Source organism: Aulonocara stuartgranti (genome assembly GCF_965226115.1).
Source record: "Aulonocara stuartgranti genome assembly, chromosome: 18".
Taxonomy (NCBI): domain Eukaryota; kingdom Metazoa; phylum Chordata; class Actinopteri; order Cichliformes; family Cichlidae; genus Aulonocara; species Aulonocara stuartgranti.
The window spans coordinates 19251748-19278169 of record NC_138954.1 but is presented as its reverse complement, the minus strand read 5'-3'; the positions used below and the strand labels follow the sequence as shown (position 1 = coordinate 19278169).

The 26422-nt window shown below is 39.9% G+C and overlaps 2 protein-coding genes across 2 annotated transcripts; both read left to right on the top strand.

Annotated features, from left to right (window-relative positions):
- Positions 1-3199: 3199 nt before the first annotated feature.
- On the top strand, positions 3200-9451 carry ppp1r7 (protein phosphatase 1, regulatory (inhibitor) subunit 7). The gene is made up of 10 exons (XM_082512383.1): positions 3200-3306; positions 4004-4099; positions 4277-4332; positions 4547-4612; positions 4801-4931; positions 5034-5196; positions 5352-5468; positions 5553-5657; positions 5768-5854; positions 6566-9451. The coding sequence occupies exons 1-10, from the start codon at positions 3207-3209 to the stop codon at positions 6740-6742; spliced, it is 1098 nt and encodes a 365-aa protein (XP_082368509.1). The 5' UTR covers positions 3200-3206; the 3' UTR covers positions 6743-9451.
- A 1720-nt stretch (positions 9452-11171) lies between these two features.
- On the top strand, positions 11172-25377 carry ubxn7 (UBX domain protein 7). The gene is made up of 11 exons (XM_082512166.1): positions 11172-11279; positions 15046-15199; positions 15508-15572; positions 15706-15771; positions 15919-16031; positions 18224-18370; positions 21075-21165; positions 21634-21764; positions 22095-22602; positions 24183-24262; positions 24396-25377. Exons 1-11 carry the CDS (start codon positions 11174-11176, stop codon positions 24555-24557), a joined length of 1623 nt encoding a protein of 540 aa, XP_082368292.1. The 5' UTR covers positions 11172-11173; the 3' UTR covers positions 24558-25377.
- Positions 25378-26422: the final 1045 nt, after the last annotated feature.

The window sequence follows — 26422 nt, the reverse complement described above, 5'->3', positions numbered from 1 at the left end:
TTTTCTACTCTGTGTGAGCACTCAGAGCATCTTCTTACTACGAGTGTTATTCAGCCACACACAAACATTCGTACGTGTGCTTCTTTCTATGTCTAAGAACTTTGCCTAACATTTGCACACACATACTTCAATGGATGCATCTGGGGCGACTTGGGATTTAATATCTTGCCCAAGGATACTTTGACATACATGCTGGAGGAGCCTGACCTTCCAATTAGCAATCTGATCTGATTGTGAATTATGGAGTCAGTCCGCTTAACTTCAGGCTGGGTTGTGATGTCTCTGAGTTATCGAGTTTTACCCTCAAGAGAGGAAATGAAAAAAAAAGTCAAAACAAATCAGCAGACTGAAGCAAGCACAGGAGGAAAAAAAGATGTCTGCGCTTACTACTAAAATACATTTACTCCTCTTTGTATCATGGAATAACGAGGGACCAGACAGATCCTCATCGGGCCATTAAATTGTTCTCTGCCAATTTAGCCTCTTGGGGAGAGTGCATAAGAATTGCTGTAGTACAAACAGTTAACACAATACTTTAGCAGATTACAGTATGCATAGTCTTTAATCTTAAATTTCATTTTTTTTTATCCTTTTTGCTGGTGTACTGAGGAAAAAATGACTTATGGACCCACCTGTATATTGTATATTCTGCGGTTTATATGTTTGCTGTGCCATCAACTTTCAGACAAATGTTCTAATTTTGTCATTACTCTTCTGAAGAGTTAATATTTACATTTGTGCCTTGAGTTGACTGGTCAATGATTCTGGGAGGTGCAGCTTAGAAACATATTTAGCTGCTAGTTAAGCATGAAAACAACCTTTATTCTCCTATCCTGGCGGCCACACCTCTGCTTACCCCCGATAACATGTCAAGTAAGAATTGTATGTTCCTTTTTAAAAAAAAATCATATCTAACACGTTACACAATCACACTCATGCCGTCATAACAGAAACACATTGATTAGACACCGTGGGCTCAAATCGGCAGTGTCTGCTTGTTATGTTTTTAGAAATTTTAACTATCTGGATGCTGATGTTGTAATCAGGTCTTTTGTGGACGACAGCAGTGCCTCAGTCTTATGCAAGGGAATTCTTAAGATGGGCGGTACGTAGCACGCATGGGAAGTGGTCGTATAAACAACCTGCTGTGGTACTGCAGGAAATGAGCACAGAGGCAGGGCTGTTTTATGTTACATCAGACAGAATTACTTTAAGCACCCTTTTCACCTTGTATATGTAAAGTGGTGCTGCTCACTTTAAATTGTCATCTCTCCCTCTTTTGAGTCATTAATGTGCTACATAAACATCAACATTTTTACAGTCTGCGCCAAATAATTGCTTAAAACGCAAATAAAATAACAGACCTTCCAATCACAAGATATTCAATTCAGTTCTATTCAGTTTTATTTATACAGCACCAAATCACAACAACAGTTGCCTCAACGTGCCTTATATTGTAAGGTAAAGACTCTACAATAACACAGCAAAAAAAAACCCAACAATAAAATCTGATGATGATCAATCAGATTACCCTTATGAGCTAGCAGCTGGTGACAGTGGGAAGGAAACACTCCTTTCTAACAGGAAGAAACTACCAGCTGAACCAGGGGGGCAGCCATCTGCTGTGACTGGTTGGGGGTCCACAGGGTAGACAGATAAAAGAGGTGAGTAAAGCAGAAATGCTCAATGCATCATGGGATATGCATCTGGACTTATTTTGCAGTATGCAACCTTGCAGTGGAGGGGATCCTGATAGTCATACACTTTGACCTCACTGGCGCACATGATGGCAAGGTGGGGTAATATCTCACAAAGGAGTCTTGGCACTTTAATGACCCTTGCCGTAATTCAGAATCGTGGCTCATATGACTTTTAACTAATTACATGATGACAGGATGTGTGAGTGACTCAGAACCACCTCCAACAGGACTATCCCATCTGGGACTCTCCTACTAGAAATGAAACATCTTCATAAATCAAAAAGAAATCCAGGTGCCTTCATTTCAAGCACTTGGCTACCAGGAGCTGATGACTAAGAACCTACAAAGACATACAGTGCCCTAAAAAGACATGTTTCTTCACGTTCTTTGTTTCTTTTTCCCCCCTCTTTTTTTCCGCATATTTGTCACACTTAAAAAGTTAAGATCATAAAACAAATTTCAATATTAGATAGATATAACCAGAGTAAATACAAAATTAAGTTTTTAAATGATCTCATTTATTAAGGGAAAAATGCTATCCAAGCCTACCCAGCCCTGTGTGAGAAACTAACTGCACCCTTATTAAATCATGAATTAACTGTAACTGAATTAACACATTTTTTTTTGAAAAGTGAGCTCAATTTCACTACATACCGAGGCCTGATTGATGCCAGACCTGCTGAATTGAGAATATACTTAGACAGACCCTGTCAGACAAAGTGAAGTAGGATAAGATTTCAAAAAGCAACACACTGTGTCAAACTCAAGGAAAACATCTTTAATACAGTTATTGGTTGCAATCTAAAGAAACAGCTGACAAACAAAGCTAATAACATCTATCAGTCTGAAAGGGGTTACAGTGCTCAAATTAACCAACATGTTAGGTGTCGTGCTGCTGCAGAACAGTAGTAACAACTACCAGACCTCACAGTCACAGCTGTGCTGCTGCTGCAACCACCAGCTGTGGAGAAGGAGGAAGCCACAGAGGAAGATGAGATTAACGTGGTAAGAAAATAGATGAAGGGACATAATTAGGAAGGTAGGATTCAAGGATTCAGATGAAATGAATGGCTGCTCTGATCATGAGTCATTGCTAATAGCTTTTAAATGTGTAGCTTTTAATTGTCCCATGCTGCAGGGCAACTAAGAACTACCCCTACAACAACTGTACCAACCTGATGCCAGGCCCAATTGTTTTGTCCCAGTCCAGCTCTAACTGCATGTATAACATCTGCTGAACAGATTTTTAAAAAAAGAAAAAAAAACTGCACTGTGCAGTCTAACAGTTTTATATTCAGGTGTACCGTGTGAAATCCAATAAGTTACAGAATAAGAGAGGAAATAAAAACAGCTTGCATTTGAAATTTTAAACTGAATAATGCAAGTTCAACAACGGTACTCTCTTGTCAACTAGTAGTGTTACATTTATGTCCTGAGTTATATAAACCTTACCGTATAATTTGTTGATGCTCGTTTCCAGCGGCCTTCAGCGCCCCCATGTGGCTGATGTCAGTGTATGCCTCCACTGGATTGGCTGCGCGGTTGTCAGGAATGTTTACAGGAAACATGGCTTCCCTGTCTGTTGGAGAGCTTCAAGAAATGGAAGGTGAGTAGCCAAATTTTCAATGGTGCAGCCGTGTTGTGATCGATATAGCTTGGTAGCCTGGCGGAAATTTGGATAAAAGAGTCTTTTTTCATCTGAGCACGCTCCTTGATGTTTTTCTCTTGTGACTAACCAAACCTTCATCCTTGCTTTGCTAGCTAACAGGCTAATAACAAGACGCTAGCTGACGATATTAATTTAACGTCAGTTCATGCTATCTTTATAAAGGCCATCTACTGCGGCGTTTCAGGGTATGTTGAGTACCCCATAGTCATAGACGTTTATTTGTTTCCCCGTCCATGTAACATGTTTCAGATTCAGCTCGTAAAAGCTGCTAGCTGTGATACAGTCAGCAACCTAGCTGGCTAACGTGCTTAGCAATGTGTGTGTTCAGTAGGTAACGCGCGTTCAAACTGATTTAAAAAAATGAAAATAAAGCTGGGACACATCCCGCAACATATAATACTAATAGATAAAATCCGTTGTAGTGCTTTCACATTTTTCCACGCATTTTTCCACAATTTGAGCGCGTTGCAGAGCACAGAAATGTGCACTATCACGATCTTGTCATAGTGGAGACAGAGGGTGGCTGCTCCAGATAAACCTGGGCTTGGCATCATCCAAATGTGTGTGTGTAACCAGTCGGAAGCTGTGAATCTTTGTTGAGGTTTTGAGGCTCTCTTCTGTTTGCGTACTGTAGTGGACCGGAGGGGAGAGTCTGAGGAGTCTGGTGATGATGAAACCAGGAGGAAGAGCATCAATGGCGATGTGGACCCTAATCAGCCCACTGCTACAAGTAGGTCATCATCACCTCCTACCCAGCCAATAAATGTGTTTTAGTTTACAAATTAGGCATGCTGCTTGTGTTATTTTCTCACAAAAACTTTCTTAGATAAAATCTTTATGTGACAATATGTTTGTGATTGCAGTGGATGCTTTAATTTAATTTCATTCATTCTTGCTCATATTAAAGGTAAAGAAGAGTCTCCTGTTGACATGGACACCATAACTTTGGACCCTGAGGAAGAGGTCAGTTTAAGTTTTGAAGAACTTGCCTTTCATCTCTGATGACTTGTTTTGTTTGGAGTTTAAGAAAGTGAAGATTATAGTGTTAGAGTTCATATTAACAGTGATTTTTGGGATTTACAAACTTCTGTGTGTAAATCTGTATACAGGTGCTGTACCATAATGGCTAGTAACCATAGACTGCGTGATCTCTTATGGTGTCTATATTTCTTTCTAGGATGTCGATCTTGTTCACTGTCGTATTGGAAAGATTGAAGGACTGGAGGTGCTACAGAAGGCTAAAGTAAGAATTATTTAGGTGATGCTGTTGGCAGCAGTGTCATTGGCGTCTGAGGCGTTTTATTAGCATTTTGGTTTCATCTGCATTTTTAAAAAAAATATTAATCTCTAAAATAAGGACCTGTCACATGCACTTTAATTCTGCTCTTGATGGTATCCTCTGTTATTTTTGCCTCTCCTCTCTTCACGCAGACACTCTCCTTACGGCAGAACCTCATAAAAAAGATAGAAAACCTCGACAGTTTGAGTGCCCTGCGAGAACTAGATTTCTATGACAATCAGATCCGCAAACTGGAGAACCTGCACAACCTCACAGAGTTGGAGTAAGTGTGACAAAACTGTGATTCTTACGTAAGCCTAAACAAAAGTCTAAGATATCAAGGTATATTTATTCTGAGAGGGACTGTTGTTTTGCCAACCCACAGGCAGCTTGACATGTCATTTAACGTTTTGAGGAAGGTGGAGGGTTTGGAGCAGTTGACTCGGCTGAAGAAACTTTTTCTGCTTCACAACAAAATTAGCAGCATTGCGAATCTGGAGCACCTCACAGGTCTGGAGATGCTGGAGCTCGGCTCCAATCGCATTAGGGTGAGATACGAAGGGACTGTGCTGCACTGAGAAATTGTTTTGAACTCCTTATGTAAATAATGGGTTTTGTTTGCAAAATATAAATGAAGATTTGTTGGAAAATGTAAGTTGTGATGTGATTTTAAAGTGTTGCCTCAATGTTGTTGTGTTCACAGGTCATTGAAAACCTGGATTCACTTACATCTTTGCAAAGTTTGTTTCTTGGCACTAATAAAATAACAAGGCTTCAGAATCTGGACGCTTTACACAACCTGACTGTTTTAAGCATCCAGGTATCATCACGCATATTCATCACTTGATTACAGTTGCACACGCTCCAGGCAACCAATAATCATTGGGTTTGCATTTACTTGCAGAGCAACCGGATTACGAAAATTGAGGGGCTTCAGAACCTCATCAACCTGAAGGAGCTCTATCTGAGCCACAACGGCGTTGAGATCATTGAGGGGTTAGAAAACAACGTGAGTTATAAGCTTTAAGGCACACATTTCCAAGACACATAAAAGAAAATGGGGTTCCATACTGTTGAATTGTGCAAACATGTAACAGCAATGTTTGTTTTTCCGAACAGAAAAAACTCACCACCCTCGACATCGCAGCCAATCGAGTAAAGAAAATAGAAAACATCAGCCACCTGACGGAGCTGCAGGAGTTCTGGGTACAAATAGTTTGTTTGACATGTTATTTAATGTACAGCCTCAGTACAGACAGCCCATTTTTCACTGCTGACAGTTTGACAGAAGAAGAAAAGTTTCTTAGAACATTAACAAAATTTAACGTCGGCATGCATTAAAAGACAACCATCATCAAATAATTAATTACACCTTTGCTTGTTAATAAAAATGTTGACATTGTGGGTAGAGAACCGATAGAAGAGATCCTGCTGAGGTGGAGGTATGCGCTGGAGAAAAGAGGAATGAGACACCTGGGAGATGGGTAGAAAAGTGAAGATGCAAGGAGTAGAGGCAGTGAAGGTGGATGGGTTTAATTCCCCTGGGTCAGTTATTCAAAACAACAGTGCGCAGAGAGGTGAAGAAGAGCGTGGAGGCAGGGTGGGTGGATGTAATGAAGGCGGACATCCAGAGGGCTGGTTGGACAGAGAGCAAAAATGACAAAATAAATGACAGAAAATTCAAAGTAAGACATAATTAGTTGAAGTACTCGTGTATTTGTATCGCATAATTTTTTTGTTGAGCAGCACATTTAAAATGAAACTTTCTTAAAAGTCAATTTTTGTTGCTACGTTCAGTGTGTTGCTCTTTAAACAGTGGGTCAGTACAAAAAGTTTCAAAGTGTAGTTCTTATATTGTTATGAGTTAAACTGATGGTGCACCCTCACTGCTCTTGTTGTTTTGTAATATCTCCTCAGATGAACGATAATCAGATAGATAACTGGTCTGACCTTGATGAGTTGAAGAACGCCACTTCTCTGGAGACAGTCTACCTTGAAAGAAACCCTCTACAGAAGGATCCACAGTACCGGCGAAAGATCATGCTGGCGCTGCCCAGCGTACGCCAGATCGACGCCACCTTTATCCGCTTCTAAGCTGCAGCGTACGATTTACCTGCCAGCTTCACAGTGTTCTCCCTCACCTCCCTGCCTGTCCTGCCTACACAAACAACAACCTTTGGAATCACATTGGCCTCACTCGATTATATAGCTGCGTCACACATTCCAACATATAGCACACCCACTGCTCACTCAACATACATGTATGCATGTATGCACTCATTCAAACCTTGAATCTGTACTTTTGTGTGGAAGCTTTTATTTATTAAGGTGGACCTGTGAAAATGAAAAACTACCATACACTCATTTCCACATTTTTTTTCCTCTGCACCCTTTTCCCCCCTTGTGTTGTTTTGCATTTGGGATGTGCCGTTTTCATTCATGAAGTGGAGGAAATTATGAAATCAGTCTTATTTATCACACTATTGAAGTTTCACTGTTATTATAGCAGAGGAATTCTTAACATTGGAGGCATTGTTGTATATTTAAGGGATTTTGTGAGTTTACTTCTTTCATTTGGGCGGAGAAAGGCTGGGGTTTTTTTTGGGGGGGGGGGTTGTTGAGACATTAAGTAAAAGAACAATTCAGCATTAAAGGGAACGTCTATAACATAATAGAAGCTGCTTATGTTAAACCTTGGGATATAGCTCACCATTGCATTCGGCCTCAAAACTGTTCCACACTTAGTACCAACTGTGACAGTTTGAGAAGCCTCTAAAACGAAGCTCACTGTGCCATAATGACATCATGCTGACTCAGAGCAGCGCAGTAAAGGTGCAGTTTCATCAGTCCTTTTTAAGGAAAGCGGATCCTTTACGGCTTGATTTACCATTTTAATAAACTGGTTCTATTACTGACAGAAGGGGGATTTTTATTTTATTTTTTTGATGTCCAGCAGCCTTGTCTGTTCCTTGTTCAGAGATTTTACAGCTTATAGATCCATTTGCTGATTAACAAGAGTGACCTCTGCAGTAAAATAAAACTCATGAGAATGTAAGAACAATTAATGTGTCCACAATGATGGTTTTGTAATCGGTGGTGCCGTCACTTTTTTAGTTTATTTTTATTTTTTTAGCCTTGAATGCATCACTGATTACTATGACAGCGTATTAGGGCCACATTGAGAAAAAACAAAAACGTTGTTGCTCATTTTGAGAATAAAGATGACATTTCGAGATTAAAGGCGAAATGTGGAGATTACCGTTGTTTTGAGACCAACTGCCACGGTTGCACTACCCTCTAAAAAATGCCTTGTTTACATGAGTTAGTGAAACAAATTGTGATCAAACATACATCCTCTTTATTGGACGAGAGTGTAACCACTGGTAACCTCACATCTGTCCACTGCCAGTCATTTCGTGTTGTACAAATCAGCTCTTCTGAGTTTGTGTGTTTCTGTATAAACTTTTCAACGTCCTTAAAAGAAATCATTTCCTTCCTTGTTACTCGATTTTACTAACGCAGGGGGTATAAAAACCATGATAGTTTGTCTGGAAACAACTGTAACCTCCACATTTTGACTGTTTTTCTCAAAATGATTGATAATATTTTTTTCATAATGTGGCTGTAATACTTCATAGATTAAAGCTTGGTGATTTCTTTGGCTAAAAAAAATGCTCATAAAGTTTATTTGAACCGATAAAATCTAAATGTAGATTTTTCCTTCATTTACATTCTACTGGCTGGTTTGATCTCATGATAACTAATGTAAGATAGACTATTAATGCTGCTGGTACAGACAGTCTTTATAAACTACTAAACTACATTCAGCAGATGTGTGAAGACACTGCATTGATTCATTTGGCATTTAGGATGGCTTCCAAAAAAAAAAAGAATTTCTGTGTATTTATTGACAACATTTAATACAGGATTTTCTCAGATCAAAAAATACAATGTCTGCCTGGAACCAAAGTTAATAGATTACTCTTTGGGTCTCCTGTATATAGTACTCCTGTATATGCTTGAGTGCACTTGGTTTTATCCCTGGTACAATTAAAATGCGATGCATCTTTTATATGAAATATGAACTCCCCACCTCAGGGCTTTTAAGTTCACACATGATTACAGTAGAGAAGCATCAAATTTATGTGCATTAAATGAGAAGTGCTAAACGAAGTGCTCCCTTTGCACTCATAATTATAACCTGATTTTATTTGGATTCATTGGAAACCTTTGAATCGTTAAAAGTACCCTGAGTTGGCATTTAAATCTCCCACTGTAGCCTAAAACCCACGCTGAAATGTTGGTTTCTATCGTAGAACAGCTGTTTATTATGCTTATGATCACAGCCTTTTTAAATCCAGTTGCTTGTGATCGTGAGCATAAATTAACAGTAGAACAATTATCAGACTATCAGCACTGACGTTCTTGCTTAATTGAAATGAATGTAATGTTATTTTTATATTCAGCTTGACTGAAACTGGCCAGTGGGGTTGAAAGTATCACGTTGTGTATTTGTAAATAGAGTTTGGACATGCCATGATGTAGAAAGTCAGTTCCACCATCACCTTCCCTTTGTAAAGTGACATTCTTTTTCCTCTTGTTTTGTTTTCACCCGGCAGCACAACAGATTTGTGCGAGATACTTAAGATGACATGACTCTGACTGGTCACTGAGGGAGCAGCTGTTCAGATTGCTGTTTGCTCCTTGTTGTTAGGACTGAGTCTTCAGGTTTTGGGCTTGGTTGATGCCGTTTTCAAACTGAATGTATGAAGCAAATAACAATAAAATGACACTACTTAAGAAGCGGGTTTGTTTAGTTTTAATTTCAAAGATAAAGAGTCTCATAAAGCACAGTGTGAAACTTGATTCACCGTCAAATGATTATGTACCTGGGTATTAAAGGATCCTTTATTATGACAGCTGCTTAATAAATTAGATTTGCTACATTAACAGCCAAAACAATAACAACACACTATGAAACCCCGCAGCTCATCATCTGTCTGAAACAAGCTGTTTTAGCTGCATGGCCATTTAAGCCAAACTTTGGGTCTCCTGTGTATTAGAACTCGTCCTATTGGCTGCCCCCAGCAAACAGACGGTTTAAATCACAGGTGGGTGGGGCTTGCTATGCTCACATTTTAGGGGACATCAATCGTGAGTCATCATAGAGACTCAAGAACAGGAAAATATATAAAGGGTGTGATGGGGAGCACAAAGTCTGGCCTCATAGGGACTGCTTTTGCATACGAAACGTTGGCCATGGTTATTAGCAGTATTTGTCTTTTTGCATGCATTATGTATGTATCTGACAATAAGGAAAAGCATAATGAATTTCTTTTAAGTTAAAGTTAATGGACTTTGACTTTAAACAAACTTAATTCCTTGAAAATCTAGATACACTCACCTGCCATTTCATTAGTTACACCTTAAGATACACCTTGTTAGTTCCCTGTTTTCTTTCAGATCTGCCTTAGTTATTTGTGATTCAGATTCAACATGATGCTCAAAACATCCTTTAGAAATTTTGGTCCATATTGACATGACAGCATCACACAGTTGCTGCAGATTTATCACCTGCACATCCATGATGTAAATCTCTACTTCCACCACATTTCAAAGGTGCTCTATTGGATTGAGATTTGGTGACTGTGTACGCAGTTTGAACAGAGTGAATTTATTGTCATATTCAAGAAACCAATATGAGGTGATCTAAGCTCTAGTCTTCTATTGTTCAATTTGCCCGTACGAACTCTTATCTGACAGTAGTGGCACCCGGTGTGGTCTTCTGCTGCTGTGGCTCATCTGCTTTAAGGTTTGACGTATTGTTTATTAACCCTAGAGATGGTTATGTAGGAAAATCCTAGCAGATCAGCACCTTCTTAAATATTCAGACCGGCCTGTCTAGCACCAACAACTATCCCATTTCTTCCCCATTCTGATGGCTGGTTTAATCTTCAGCAGGTAATCTTGACTTTGTCTACATGTCTAAATATGCTGAGTTGCTGCTATGGTACTGCTATTGGCTGATTTTGGTATTTGCATTGACAAGCAGTTGAACAGGTGTACATAATGAAGTGACTGGTGAGTGTAGATGAGTGTAGATATGTTTACTGAATTATGACCAGGTAAATTATGAATTATGAAATATAGCCGTCTACACACAACATTATCATATGAATAACTCTGTGTCTACAGCACAGAAAATGTAACTCAGTTTCTGAATATGAATTAAAGAAAAGTTTATATTTTTAGCAAAACAGCAGGAAAATAAAGATACATTTTATTAACTTTTATTACTAATGTAAAAGGGCATATAATATAATATAATATAATATAATATAATATAATATAATATAATATAATGTAAAAAAAACTGTATAAAATTCCAACACGTATTTTTTACATAATAAGCCATCAACGGTAATTGACTTTAGATCATTAAAACTACATGACCCAGAATGCAGCACTATTGTTACGCATGGGGTCCGCGTCGCGCCGGGCAGGGGAAAAATTACGACTTTGCGCATGCGCCTCATCTATGTTGTTGTTTGTGGCGGTAAGATGGCGGCGCTCGGAGATACCTCAGCTCCGGGGGTGAACGGGTTAATACAACAATTCACAGCAATAACAGGTAAAAATAACATTTTAATTAGCGTTTATTTCACTCAGTGGATTTTTGTGCTCATATAGGAACACTTCCCTCGCCGGGTAAATCTTGAAATCCGTGCGCAGATGAGAAAACGGGCGTTAAGTGTTGCTCTTGCTCCTGCGCTGCCAGTGGTTTGCAGAGGGGAAAAAGCACAGGCAGTTATCAGCTAAACTCAAGTGAAAGACTCGGAAAATGAACCTTAAAGCCGCCAGCTTTGAAACTTATTTTTAATCATCACTTAAAAATGTCTGTTTTTCTTATTAGTGCTCGTTAAAGACACAATCTCGCTAACCTAGAGCGGTTTGTATGCTCTTTTTTTGCGTGGCGTGTTGCTCGATAATGTGGAATGGAGGTCGGCTGTTCAACATTTCCCTTCTTCATCACCACCAGCCAGACTTCATGTTGTTGCTGTCACTATGCCTCTGACTGTGGCCCCAGACACTATTTATTGGTCACAACCTGAGGACTCCGAGTGTCATCGCAGACATTATCTATAGTTTATCAGCACTTTGACACAGTGGACGGTGTTTTTTAAGTTATTAAGCGGCAAAGAAGAGGGAGACTCTGTTAAGGGGCTGCTACTTTATACGGACATGCGCAGTGCAGACCAGAATTTCATCGTCGCCCCGCGGCACTCCGCTTATAAATCAGGTTCATTCAGATGTGGAGTGTCCAAATCACTGTCACGACGTTGTGGACTGCCGCCATGTGTGTCATTAAGGCTTTTTGCATTGTTCAGGTTTTTTCGCACATTTCCGTTTATTTACCAAACATCGCGTTGTATATGCGGAGCATTTCCGCCCACTAAACCTTTTCTGAACTGAAACTGAACTGTCATGCGGTTGTTTGGCGTTAACTCATTTCACTATAGTGATAAAGCGTTAGTTTAAGATGTGCTTTGTTTGTCCTAAAAGTTGGGGAAACTCAGTAAAACAAGTAAAGCATTTTTTCCCATTTAAAATCAAAATAAATATAAAAGGTAAAATAAATGTGTCCATTGTCAAAGTGACATGTGGTTGCTTCTGTGACCACATATACGGAAAAACAAGTAATCAAATACTAAGATATTCCAAGGTTACCAAGTACTACTAGACTGTTGTCACATGATAATAAATGGCATTTAATCCCTTGAGTGAATAAAACACGTGTGTATGTACTCATAATGTTTAGTGAGCTGGTTATAACTTTACTTTGGGCCTTATGTGGAACAGTTATAGCATATGACAGAAGTTTGAACATTTAAGAATTTTTAATGAGGTCAGTGTTGCTGTTTGCCACCCTCTGTGCTTTGCTTTCACCCAGTTATATGATTTTATTCATACTGCTGACAGTGTTGTGAAATTATTGGTGAGGTTTGCATAAAGCAGAAAAAAGACTTGATCCAGTGTAATAGAAAAAAAAAGCGGACAAAAGGTTCACTGTCACGAGTTTGATGTGATGCTGGTGACACCTTGGTGCATTGGTTAGTACCGCTTTGGAATCCATCCTTGGTACTCCAGCTTCCTCTAATAGTTCAAAGACATGCTTGTTTAATGGTGATACTAAATTAGCTCTAGGTGTGAATGTGATGGACTGGGAACATGTCCAGTGTGCCCTGCCTTTCTATGAAACTTGGGATAGGCTCTAGCCTTATGTGACTTCACAAGTAGAAGATGGATACCTAGACTGTGATATACCACTCTCAGAAAAACATGAGCATTGTAATATAGCAAGTAGGGATTAAGGAAAAATTGATAGAGCGAAGTATGATGATATTTTGTGTAGTGATGTTGTGTGAATACAGGGACGCTAAATATTGATATTGTATTAAACAAGTTTAAATACCCTGGGAATACTGCAAACAAGGGGGCTGATCTAATGCACCATCATCCCGAGATAACATTAGCCAAGCAAAATTAAACTAAATCAACTGAACTGAAAAACTATCTAACACTGGTGACACTTAGCTTGACAAAGCAACTACCTAATTCACAGCTAATGGCTAACTCAAATGAGTAAAAATAGGACAGCGGCTTCCTTGTATATAAAAATAATGGCTGTATTTCATATTTTTCTAATCTGTGACCACAACTTGTGCTAACTAAATGTTTATGGCATTGGTGATTGCACGGGTTGCCTGATAGGTGGTAACTTTTTTGCAAACAGTAACAGTCTCACCTGGACTGACTGCAGTCAGCTTCAGAGAGATTGTTGGAAGTTTATGAATAATTGCGTCTAATTTATTCTCGTAGACCGATTGCTAACATGTTGCCATCGGTCTGAATGAGTCGTCAGCACAGCTCGAGGAGGACTGAACTGGCTGATCACTGGTTGTATTCTGGTAATATTTCTCACCCCAACTGGTTGCAGCAGATGGCCGCCTGGTTCTGCTGGAGGTTTCTTCCTGTTAAAAGGGAGTTTTTCTTTCCCACTGTCGCCAAAGTGCTTGCTCATAGGGTGTCATATGATTGTTGGGTTTTTCTCTGTATGCATTGTTGTAGGGTCTATCTTACAGTATGAAGCACTTTGAGGCAACTGTTTTTGTGATATATTAATAAATTCAATTAAAGTTGAATTATGAACAGGAAGGTTGCTGAGTGTAACTGTTAAATGTTCATTTCTGTGTATATACACAGCAACAGATATGTGATTTTCAACAAATTGTCACAGGTAATTGCTGCATTAACCAAAATAGACTGCATTTAGTTAACAACTTGACCCCAATTATTCGCAGACCAAAAGCAGACTTATGGCAACATTAATGCAGTTTTTAGTGACAGTGTTGGTTTGCTTGACAGTCTTTTATAGAAAAAATTTTTTTTTTTTAAATGTTTTATCACACTAATGTAATTAGGACCTGGCCAATAAAGTTGTTTGTTTTTTTTTTAGCACAGATACCAATATTTGATTTTCAGCCAATATTTTGTTTTGTTTAGGCAGTCAAAACAAAAAAATATTTGTGATGTGTGGTTATTTATGATTCCCTACTAAGATAATATCCATCCACCCATTCGCTTCCGCTTATCCTTTTCAGGGTCACGGGGGGCGCTGGAGCCTATCCCAGCTGTCATAGGGCGAGAGGCGGGGTACACCCTGGACAGGTCACCAGTCTGTCGCAGGCCTAACACACAGGGACAGACAACCATTCGCACTCACACTCACTCGCACATTCACAGCTAGTGGCAATTGGGATTATCCAATTAACCTATCCCCACAAGCTGCATGTCTTTGAACGGTTGGAGGAAGCCAGAGTACCCGGCGGGAACCCACGCAAACACGGGGAGAACATGCAAACTCCACACAGAAAGACCCCAGCCACTAAGATGGGGGCTAAGATAATATGACGATGCATTTTAAAAATAAACTTTTATTGTCATGAGAAGTGGTAGATTGCTCCTTGTACTCTGCCCATCTCTGCTTAGATTAGCAGGTTGTTGTTTGCGGTGATTCAAAATTAAGTTGCCATCAGAAAAAAAGCAGAGTGCCCTCTAGTGGGAAAACTATGCAACATCAACACTCATAACACGGTGGAAGTGCATTTTGTTCATTTTGACTTTATTCATTTTTATTTATCAGCATCTATGAGATTTCCAATACGGATATATTAGCAAATACCTTATAGCTGCTGGTTGAAAATATCGGTCAGCTGATATTTGGCTCTGAAATACAATGTGCCACTATGAAATTCTCAATGTTATTTGTTAATCTGTAAACATTTGTGAACGCATTGTGCTCATGGTTAGTGCCTACATATCTAACTCTCTTCCAGGGGCCACAGAGAGTGTAGGAAAACATATGCTGGAAGCATGCAACAACAACCTGGAGATGGCAGTGACCATGTTCCTAGATGGAGGCGGGATTGCAGAGGAGCCCAGCACCAGCTCCAGTTCTGCAGCGTCAAGCAGCAGAGCGCCCTCTACAGAGTAAGCTGTGACTTTTCTCCACAAGCCTAGGTCAGACAAAAGTAAAACAAAACCCACAGAGTTAGTTTGTCTGTTTTGGTCATGTTTTATTTCAAAAATGGAAACTTCTCAAATTTTCTGCTGATTGTTTATCCAAGCTTAGAATCTGTGTTTACCACAAGCTGACATGAGACGAAAAATAGCATTCGTTTCATTGCTTCCTTATCATACTAAATGTTGATTGTTTGTAATATGATTACAGATCTTTTACAGCTGATTGCTTGTCTACATAAATAACTCTGTATATGTTGCCTTCATGCCTTCCTCAGTGAAGTGCGGGCTCCAATTCCTCAGAAGCAGGACATATTGGTGGAACCAGAACCCCTTTTTGGAGGTATGTTGTTGCTTTTATTTGTCAGTCCTGCTTAAGGCAAAGAAATCTTCATGTAGACTGCCAGCTGTCTGTAAAGATGATGATGATTTTTTTTATTTGTTTACTTATTTATTTTTTTATTACATATATTCAGTGCCAAAGCGAAGAAGACCTGCTCGATCAATATTTGATGGTTTCCGAGACTTTCAGACGGAAACAAGTGAGTATTTTCCAAAATGTACAAGTTAAAGCAAATAAAATGTGGTAGTGCTGTTTCCTAACAATCACCATTAAAAGTCTGTCTCATATTTCTGTTGTGGCATCTTAACTTCCAGTAATGAGTGAATGAATGTTTTTCTGTTCCTAGTCCGCCAGGAACAGGAGCTGCGTAACGGTGGAACAGTGGATAAGAAACTGAGCACCCTGGCAGACCTTTTCCGTCCTCCCATTGAGCTCATGCACAAAGGCAGCTTTGAGACGGTGAGGAGTCACTCACAGGACACTGTACCCCACACCTTTATTCAGCCTGTGTGAACTTTCAGCCAAATTTTAGATGATGACTGAGTAGGTAGATGGTGAAAACCTGCAATGTCATGCTTCCTTGCTTGTGATCGCACACCGCTAATGCAAAAACCTGTTCCCAAAAAAGTTGGGAGGACTAAAATTTGTGTAAAAGCAGATTGCAATGATTTGGCATAACACCAATTTGACTGTTTGTAGTGGAAGAAACATCAAATGCTTAAAATCAGAAATTTTCTCATCTTCTGGAAAGGACACACTATGTTTTTCTCACTAGTTTGACTGCTTTGAATGGGCAGTTACTTCAAAACAGCATGACCCCCACCTAAAGAAACACTGGGAAATGCTGGATGATATATATACAGGTTTTAGGCCAAAATATGCCACCATTAAGGGGACTTAGGGAGTTGGTGCCAAAAATAGATATTTATAATTATTTAGAATATGTACCAGTATCATTTCCTAAATGTAGGCCGATATAAACAAAGACAGTAGAATTTTTAGCATAGTTGCAAAGAAAAATTAGATTTGATAAAAGTTCGACTTTATTTGACCTTGGAGAAGAGGTCAGAGGTCAAAGTAATGTGATGTTGAGAATCCCAAAAGATCATTGCCTTTATTTTTTTTACATTGTAAATATACCAGTAAGAAACCTAGGTCGTGTCCAAATTCATGGGCTGCATCCTCCTGAGAACCTGGCATTCGCAGTCTACATGGGCCGGGTCCTCAGAAGGTCGGGTAGGCCGGAAGTAAACGGCTGTGAAATTGGACGGTCTAGCCTTCAGATTTGCGACACCGCTGTCTCGGTGGAGTCTAATTAACTCAGCTGTCTGCTCCTTGCTATCTAAAATATAACAGGACACTGGTGTAAATTCTCGACCATCTCACACGTCTGTTTAATCAGTTTTCTGTTTGACGTTTATTCAGCTGTGTGAAAACCAAGTAGGAACCCACCCGGGGAATTAATAAAGTTTTATTTTACCTAATCTAATAACTTTAATTTCAGCCAAACCGATTTACTCATGAACAAATAAAACACCGAAAAAAGCCAAACAATAACATTTTTAGGTTATCTAAGTATATTATATTATTTTTAACCTGAGTAGCGAAAGACCGTGGTGTTCTGAAAATGATGTGCCGGGAGTTTGCCGTTCTCGGCGGCTCTAGTGACCTAGCGGCTTAGCTCCCAGTTAGCTATCGAGCTGGTGGATAACAGACGTCTCCGAACACGTCAGACAACTTTTGCAAATATGTGATATCTTGATAAAGCGAGCAGATATTTGAAGTTTACACAGCTACATTCTCCCCTGAAAATATGTTAAAAGTTTGTTTTGTGACCCAGAAAGAGTAATAAGAACAATATTAAAAACTTAGTAGTGGCCGCCATTGTTGAAAACTGGAATTGGCTGGGCCGCGCTATGAATTCTGGTATATTGTGGGCGACGATGGATACACCCAACCCATCCTTCAAATTCGGAGAGAAGGAGGACACATTTGTCGGCTAAATTCGGAGGAGTCTACGAATTTGGACAGCCTTCGTCACGTCGCTGTGACGCAATTGGCCTACAAATGCGGCCTCAGGAGGGTGCACCCCATGAATTTGGACACCCCCATAGTTTTAAATATCTCTATATAGAATTATTATCACTTTGACCTTCAGATCATTCTATTGACCTTGAAGGAGAGGTCAGAGGTCAAATGTGACATATTTTAAAACTTTATAAACTTTTCTATATGTTGACAGTATTTACCACAATATTCAGAGTCACAGTCACTAAGTCTTTTAATGGATTGTTAACACGACCCCACCCCTAATTTTTTTTCATCAGAATTCATACAAAAAAATTCAATAAAAATTTCATGTACACACAGAATTACACATAACGACACACACAAGAATGAAGAACAGAATTTTTCGCTTTCAGCATTTGATTTGTAGTCTTTGAACTATTTCCAGTTGAAATTAAGGTTTCAGTTCATTGTAAATAATCTTTTTTCTTAGTTAATTTTATTATTTGTTCTCCACCAAGCAAAAGATATGTTTTGCGTTTAAATCAAAACTTGCAGACTTAATGATTTCCATCATAAAGTATATTTGTCTTTGTAAATCGTGAATTCCCTCTAATTCCATATGTCTTTCTTTACGTTTATAGGCTAAAGACTGCGGACAGATGGAAAACAAATGGCTAATGATCAACATTCAAAATGTTCAGGACTTTGCCTGCCAGTGTCTGAACAGAGATGTGTGGAGTAATGATTCAGTGAAGACCATCATCAGAGAACACTTCATATTCTGGCAGGTATGAGGTTTTAAGAGCGCAGTGTGGTGTTTTCTGTGATGCATGGCGTTATTCGTGAGGGAATTTATTTAGTCCATCCATCCATCTACAATTTGGTAGTTAGGTGTTAGCACCATCATCTCACAGCAAGAAGGTCCTGCTTTTGAATCCACTGGGTAGCTCAGGCCTTTCTGCATGGAGTTTGTATGTTCTCCTTGTGTGTGCGGGTTTCCTCTGGGTACTTGCTCCTACAGACCAAAGACATGCATTTATAAAGTTTGGGTTTTTTGTTCTACACAGGGTATAAAATGCTTTTTTAAACCTGTAGGATATACTTCTATGATGCACGTTATATTTTTCCCATGTATGGACAAAATTTAACAATGGTATAACTTCAATTGCAGCTCAGTGTGTAGCAGTGCCACAATCAACACCTCTGGTTTATGCTACCAGAGCACTTAAATACCACCCTAATTCTTGCAATGAATACAGCAAGCCAAGCCAAAAAGTACATCAAGCCTACATGTTCACTACAATAACGAACAGATGTGCCTGCTTCCGAGCAGTTGAGACCATCATGCATGTCTGCTGTGTGTAGGTGTCACTGCAGTCACATGCTGCTTATAGCAGATGGCAAACGACTGGCTCGTTCGTGGGTGGGGCGAGACAACTGCTGGCATGTCATATTGTAAGATGTGGATTATAGTCTTTAGAAAATGCAGTACTCAATGATCAAAGGTGTTTAAATTTGCCATCAGGTGAATTAGCCATCATTGAGCAAAGATGGGAATAGGGCTGCTCGATTATGGCAAAAATGATAATCACGATTATTTTCACTGAAATTGAGATCACGATTATTTGACGATATTTATTTAACCCTTTAAGACCTACTATAGAACCAAGTCCACCAGAGCTTATATTATTTTTTTTACATGCTGTAGTGCCATTTGTGGGAGCATTTCAAGTTGCTATACATCAATACAACTGTTATAGCCCATATTTTAATAATATGTATGCATTAAGTCCATAGTAACTACATAAATTGCAAAAAAGTGCAATAAACTACAAAAAAAATTGAAAATTGCTTTTGTTTTGTTTACATATATTTCTACTTGGAGAAATTTAAGAGGTTTATCCCTCAAAACTTTAAATACAATAAAGTTGCAAAAAATAGTTTCCCACCACAGGAAATTTATTTTGAGTGTCTTCATAGTTTTATTTTGGAGATACAGCAATTTTTATGTACTGCAGGAAAAACAAAAAACAATCCTATGATGCAAATTTGCAAAGAAAACAGCATGTGCATCATTTCACTGTGGGAAGTGTTACGAACAGCTGATAGGAACGGCGAAGCGTGTTTCTGGAATATTATGTTTTTGTTCCTGCAAGCGCTTTTTATGCAATTTTTGCAAAGCTATATGTGGAACGAAACCGTGACCGAGGACAAGCTGATGGCATCAGATGTAAGTACAACTCCTCCGGTTTCATATGCAAAACAAATTATTGCGCTAGCTTACACGGTTCAGGTTCTACAGGGATTTAAAAATAGTTACGCAAAACGGAGCGTGCTGCTCTGACCGGCTTTAAAGGGTTAACGATGACTTTAAAAAAATAATATAAAATAGTGTGCAACACCACTGAAGTTTTTTTTTTTAAACTCTCTTTTCAACCAACGGCAGTCACTCTCCAAATAACTTGTGCTTAGCTTTCCGAGTTTCCCTCGGGTCCTCTTAATCAGCGGTCTCCAACCTTTTTTGCGCCACGGACGGTTTATGCCCAACAATATTTTCACGGACCGGCCTTTAAGGTGTCGCGGATAAATGAGGGAGGGGCTAATAATCGGCTCAGTCATTTTTAATGATCGTTGAAAGCCCAGATCGTAATCGTGATTAAAATTCGATTAATTGAGCAGCCCTAGATGGGAAAGTGTATTTTTAGAGCTGTAAAAAACAACAAAAGACAAAAAAAAAGAAGCAGTTTTCCACGTAGAGGTAAAAGGTTGGTTGGTATTGGTGAGTGAGGCTATGCTTTTCTGTTTCTGAAGTGGGGTGTGCCTGAGTAAAAAGTAGAAAACTCTGGTCCTGTTAGCTCTAAAGGGCTTAAAGTGAGAGTAAAAGTTCAAAATAATGGGCTATGGAGAGGAGCAGCACAGTGGTGCAGCTGTTAGCCTCAAGATGGTCCCAGCTTGAGCCTTTTGGTGAAAAGTTTTCATGTTAAAATGAAACATAAATGCAGGGGTTCTTCCTTTTAAAAGGAAGTTTTTTTCTTCCTACTGTCACCAAGCACTTGCTCATAAGGGGTCATATACTGTAATAACTGTAGGATCTTTACTTTACAAAATAAAGTGTCTTCAGACGACTGTTGCTGTGAATTGGCGATATATAAATAGAAAAGAATTTAATTGAATTCCTCACACAGTCCATAGAAGACATGGATGTTAGGTTAACTGGTAAATCTAAATTGGCTGCAGGTGTGAATGTGAGTGTGTCAGTCTCTCTGTGTTAGTCCCATGGCAGACTGGCTACCTGTCCAGGGTGTACACCACCTGGGATAGGCTCGAGCCTGACTGTAACTCTGAATTGGATAAGTGGAAGAAAATGGGTGGATGATGGAGAGTTGGGGAGGGAGGTACTTTTCCAAAGCAGTCCACCCGTCTTTGCATTATGCAGTGTGGGCACACTTTAAGTTCAGTTTATATTCTATCGTTCATTTTCTCCCTCTGCAGGTATATCATGATAGTGAAGAGGGACAAAGATACATCCAGTTCTATAAGCTGAACAAGTTTCCCTACATTTCGATCCTGGATCCACGCACAGGTGAGTGTTTGTGGAGGGCTGATTGATGATGAGGGTTTGCTGATGTACGAACACACTCACACCATTGAGTTGTTTCCAGCTGATCAAGAAAACAAACAAATATGTGATTTACTGGCAAGATTAAAGTACAGCTCTCACTCTGAGAGGCTTACAAAAGCAGTTTTTATTATAAATGCACAGGAAGATGATGTCTGCATGCATCATTTTGTAAGACATTAATAGTGTTATGAAAAATAATTTAAATGTCAGTAGTCTTCAAGTAGCTTGAATAACAGTGTTCATATCAGGAAATGGGATTAAAGCAATACTAAAGCGACACAATTGGCTATTATGTCACAATAAACTGTGTAAATCTGCAGTGTTGATCCAAACTGATGTGTGCGTCTCTCTCTCTCTTTTCTTATAATTAAATACTTAATTATTTCCTGCTTTTGGTGATCGGTTCTGTTCAAACCATGTTCACATCAGGTCAAAAAATGGTGGAGTGGAACCAGCTGGATGTGGCGTCGTTCCTGGAGCAGGCAACTGGCTTCCTGGCAGAGCACGGACAGCTCGACGGGCCATCCTGCCACGCACCTCCTGCCAAACGAGCTCGCTCTGTGGGTCTCTCATCTCATGTGTCACCTCTAATTCCCTCTATGTTTTTGCTCTAATAAGAGCTCCTCGCTCCTGCTGTGGCTCTGTTGGAATTTCCTCAGTCACACCTCTGATCAGTTTCAGAGGCATCTGGGATGTTTGTTAGGATTTTGCATCAGAGCTTCAGGGTTTGGATAAATGTCATGCTATGATCAGTATCAGCATATTTTAGTGCTGTGATATTTGATGTTGTCAGTGTCACGCAGCCATCCATATTGTTTAAAGTCTTTGTGTTGCTTTACTCAGATCTTTGTTACTTTTTTTAAACAATTGTACACTATTTTATCTTTTAGGAAAGTTTAATCGATGCCAGTGAAGACAGTCAGTTGGAGGCAGCAATCCGAGCTTCTCTACAAGAGACCCACTACGAGTCCTCAAATGTCCCCGAACCCCCCGATTCTCCTCGATCAGACGATGAATCTGATGCAGAGCCTTTCTCTGACAGCGAAGGGCCTTTCTCTGTTGACGGCTCAGACAGCGAGACGCCAGCACCCCATGAAGAGAAAAGTTCGACCGGCAAACACACTGCGACCCCCTCTGCAGCCACTGCAGCCCAGCAGCGTCTTCATCCTGATAGCTCCACTTCTTCCTACAGAAAATCACCGTACAAAGAAAACAACCACAGTCACAAGAAAGAGGAGAGCAAAAAGAACCACCTGGAGCCCTCGGCTCCCGGGCCTCGTCATCCCCAGCCTGATTCAGACTCTGGTGGGAATCACTGCGCCCCACTACCTGAAAGCGCAGGAACTTCAAAGATCAGCACCACCACAACCTGTGATGTGGACTGTCCTGAGGACAATGGTACGACAAATGAAAAGTATTTTAGGTTTCATGAGTGTGCGTGTGTGTGTGTCTATATGTCTGTTTTCGATGCAATCATAATAAGGTGAGCAGCAAGTTTGCTTTAAAAAAACAAAAGTCTAAAGGCCTTTGCGGACGTGCAAACTCTTTCCGAATATTTTGTGCACTAAAAGTTAATTTTAGGGCTCATCTATTCTTCAGTGTCAACTTATTTCACTGCATGAATTTGTGACTTTTATTCACATTTGGAAAAATAAACAGATCTGCCCAGACAGACTACTGCACTGTAGTTCAAAGTGCATCAGTACTGAATATACAATGATATGGAAATCGTAAAATAATGCTGTTTAGCCACAGACACAGCGCTAGACACTGCTCCGGGTCAATCAGCTCTCTGAAATTATTTCTCTTCCTCCTCAGTTGTGGTTCCAACTCTTTCAAAAACAGCTCAAACTGTCCCGCTGACATCCTGAGATATTTACAGAAGCGGTCGTGGTGCTGCTTCAGCTCCTTGATCAAACCATGAAATTGTCCCTACTACTGTCTTCTCATGATGAATTTGATGATGTTCGTGTTTAGAAACATCAGGACCATCATCATCATCATCGCTTGATGTTAATGTCATCTTTTTCACGTCACTTTTTTTTCAGGCGAATTTTCTGCAAACTGCAATGCTTTCAGTGTGCATCTGCGTTACACCACAAGTTTGGATCCAAAAAATTAGCTTTTTTCAACGTGCTCAGGGTATTAAAGCCTTAAGGTGTCTTAAGAGCCCACTTATGCCAACACATAAGTGGGTGCTGCTGGACTGACTCCTTTTAGATCAATGATGGCCGTGAAGTCAGTCCTAGTCAGTTGAATGTAGACAGACCCTTAATCCTACTGTACTATTTGGTCCCTTTGGCTGGATTTAGCATTAGTTTTATTGCTGGAGTGTGTGTGAAGATTTCTATCAAAATGTGTACCATATATGACCAGTGAAGACTGGTACTAAGCACTAGATTTTCTGACGGTTTCTACAGTCACATCCCTTGCAGAATGTGGTGGTTGTGTGTTGTTTTTTCTTGGCGGGACCCAAGTGATAAGTATGTTAGTGGTTTCACTCATCTTGTCTAATTACAGTCTGGTGTAATATCTGTGTGCGGGTACCTTCTAGTGGTTGTAGTTCTGGAGCATAGACAGAAAAAGCAATGAATGTAGCTTCTGTGACGTCACCTATTGTTTAGTAAAGTCCTGTCATAAAACCTCAAGCCGAGCATTTTCCCCCGTTGCCACCCTCACCGCCACTCCACTAGTCCGTATACTGACGTCTCTACTGACAGCTTAATAGTGTGAAAGCGGAGCGTGACAAGGCTGCTATAGGACTGAGTCGGAGGAGTCGCCCTCTGCTGACCATTAAATAGAATGCAAGTTTAATGCAAGCGCACACAGTCGTAGCTGTTAATTCAAAGATCAATCCATTGTTTATCTATGTGATGTGTGTTTTTTATGCTTTTTGACCAGTGTGTTCTGGCATTTTTAAGTATAGTGGCTTTTCAGTTCTGACAGCATCATCTTAGTAACTGTTTTGTTTTTAATAGGTCCCAAAGCCAGGTTGATGCTCCGCTACCCTGATGGACAGAGAGAGCAAATTTCATTGTCTTCTAAAGCAAAACTTTTGGTGAGTGAACCCCAAAATCGCTGATATTCAAGTAAAATAAACAGTAGTACATGTTTATAATGCCTAATAAACATGGCAACATTTTTTTAAATCTTTTTTTCCCCTACCTTCCAAATTATACTCTCTCTTTAAGGCCCTGGTAAGACACGTCCAGTCTAAGGGTTATCCTAACGAACGCTTCGAACTCGTCACCAACTTCCCCAGAAGGAAGCTCGCCCACTTGGACTATGACATCACGCTGCAGGAGGCAGGGCTGTGTCCACAGGAGACTGTATTTGTGCAGGAGAGGAACTAGCCTTCCAGACACACTCACTTTTCGCTTGTCTGTATCTCTGGTAGACCTCACCCTTTCACCAATGATGTGGGATGATGTTACTGGCCTTGATCCCATAACCTTTTGTTCTGGAGGTGGCCCTGGTTTTTGCCAAGACAGATAAGGGTGGATGGGCTACTTTCACCGCCACTCCACTAGTCCGAATACTGACATCTCTACTGACAGCCTAATACCTTTGTAGTGCTCTACAATTGGCCAGTAAGGTTTAATGGATGCCAGCAGTCTTTAATGTTTTTAATAAACTATATACTCTGCTCTGAGGCAAGCCTCATTTAGCTTTCAACACTGAGGCATATCAGAACAGAATATATATCATATAGCTCGTCTTCAATTAAAAAATGAAAAAAGAAGAAAAAAACACAAATAATAGATCACTAATTGATGATGGGCCACAAGGGACTTGTACAAAGAGACTTTTACCTCTCAGAAAGGACATTAAATCAGTCAGAGTTTATTTTCTAGCTCTTCTTGTTATTTTCTCTACCTGGGACAGGTAAAGGGAGGCTCATTCTTGTTTATTTTGACCCAAATTTGGTCTCTCACTCGGTCATTGTTGAAACAGTTGTAATTATTTGGAAGGCAGGGGCGCTAAGAGGCCATGTCCAAAAATTACAAAGTCGTGAAAATGTGTCTTTTGATACAGAAGGGAATGAATAAAAGGTGGTACATCTCATCAGTCACACCTACACTGTACAGAGATGGCTTAGAGAGACTGATATTTCGATGTAGTCATTGTTTCCTTTCTTTTTTTATATGCTGCCAAGAAAATATGCTGATGTTGAAATATAACCACCAGAAAACAAAAAGAGAGGTTCTGCTTCATCTTTTTCTTTATTATTATTATTTTGAATCGTTTGTGTGGCTTTAATTTAAAGTTAAAACCCCAAACGCTTGAACAGCTAACAGAGTAAATAACTTCAGATTCAGCTGGAACTACTGAGAACACAAATGTGTAGTGCACCTCACTTTAAAGATTAAGCATTTTTAGTGTGTCCATACTACGTTTTGACGTGTTTTATTCCTGGAGCCTTGGTGAAACCAGTAAGAGTATTTTACATCTTATGTGTAATGCACATTTCTCAAAAAAATGACAGGAACACTTGATCATCACAGTATAACACAGATGGTTAAACTTTTCAGTTGGTAACCACAGCTCCCAATGGGGATCCATTCCACCTGGTTTGGTCCAAATGAAGTGACAACAGCTGCACTGGACAGGCAACTCCCCCCTGCGCAGGGAAGGCCACAGACTATTGCTCCTGACTGATTTTCCTCTAGTTCTCCTTTTTGGAAGTGCCCTTGCCATCAGTGGCAGCATGAAATGATACCAGTTAGTCCAGCTCTTCTGTGATACCGTATGCAAACAGGCAGTTGCAAAGTTTTCTGTCTCCTAGTACAGCCTTGAAGGTGTAAATGGGTTATTGCACAAGGAGAACTAGACAGAGCCACAGAGGGGGCATCAGCTCAGCAGCAGGACTGGTATCTGGTTCTTGATGCGAGAAGGAACTGGAGGAGCACTGCCAAAGCCCTACAAAATGACTTCCACTGGAATACTTGAGCATGTTTCTGATAGAAACACTACCTGAGGGTGGCATGAATGCCCAGCAGTTTTTAGTAGGACGTGTGCTCACAGTACAGCACCGAGCAGCTCAATTGGTGATGGCCTGACAACACCAGAGCTTGCAGGTTAGCCACTGGTGCTCTGTTCTCTTCACAGATGAGAGCAGACCACCTTTAAACAACATGAAAGAGTCTGAAGACGTTGTGGTGAATGTTTTCTGCAACATTATCTAGTATGACAGGTTGGGCAGTGGTGGTCTCAAGTG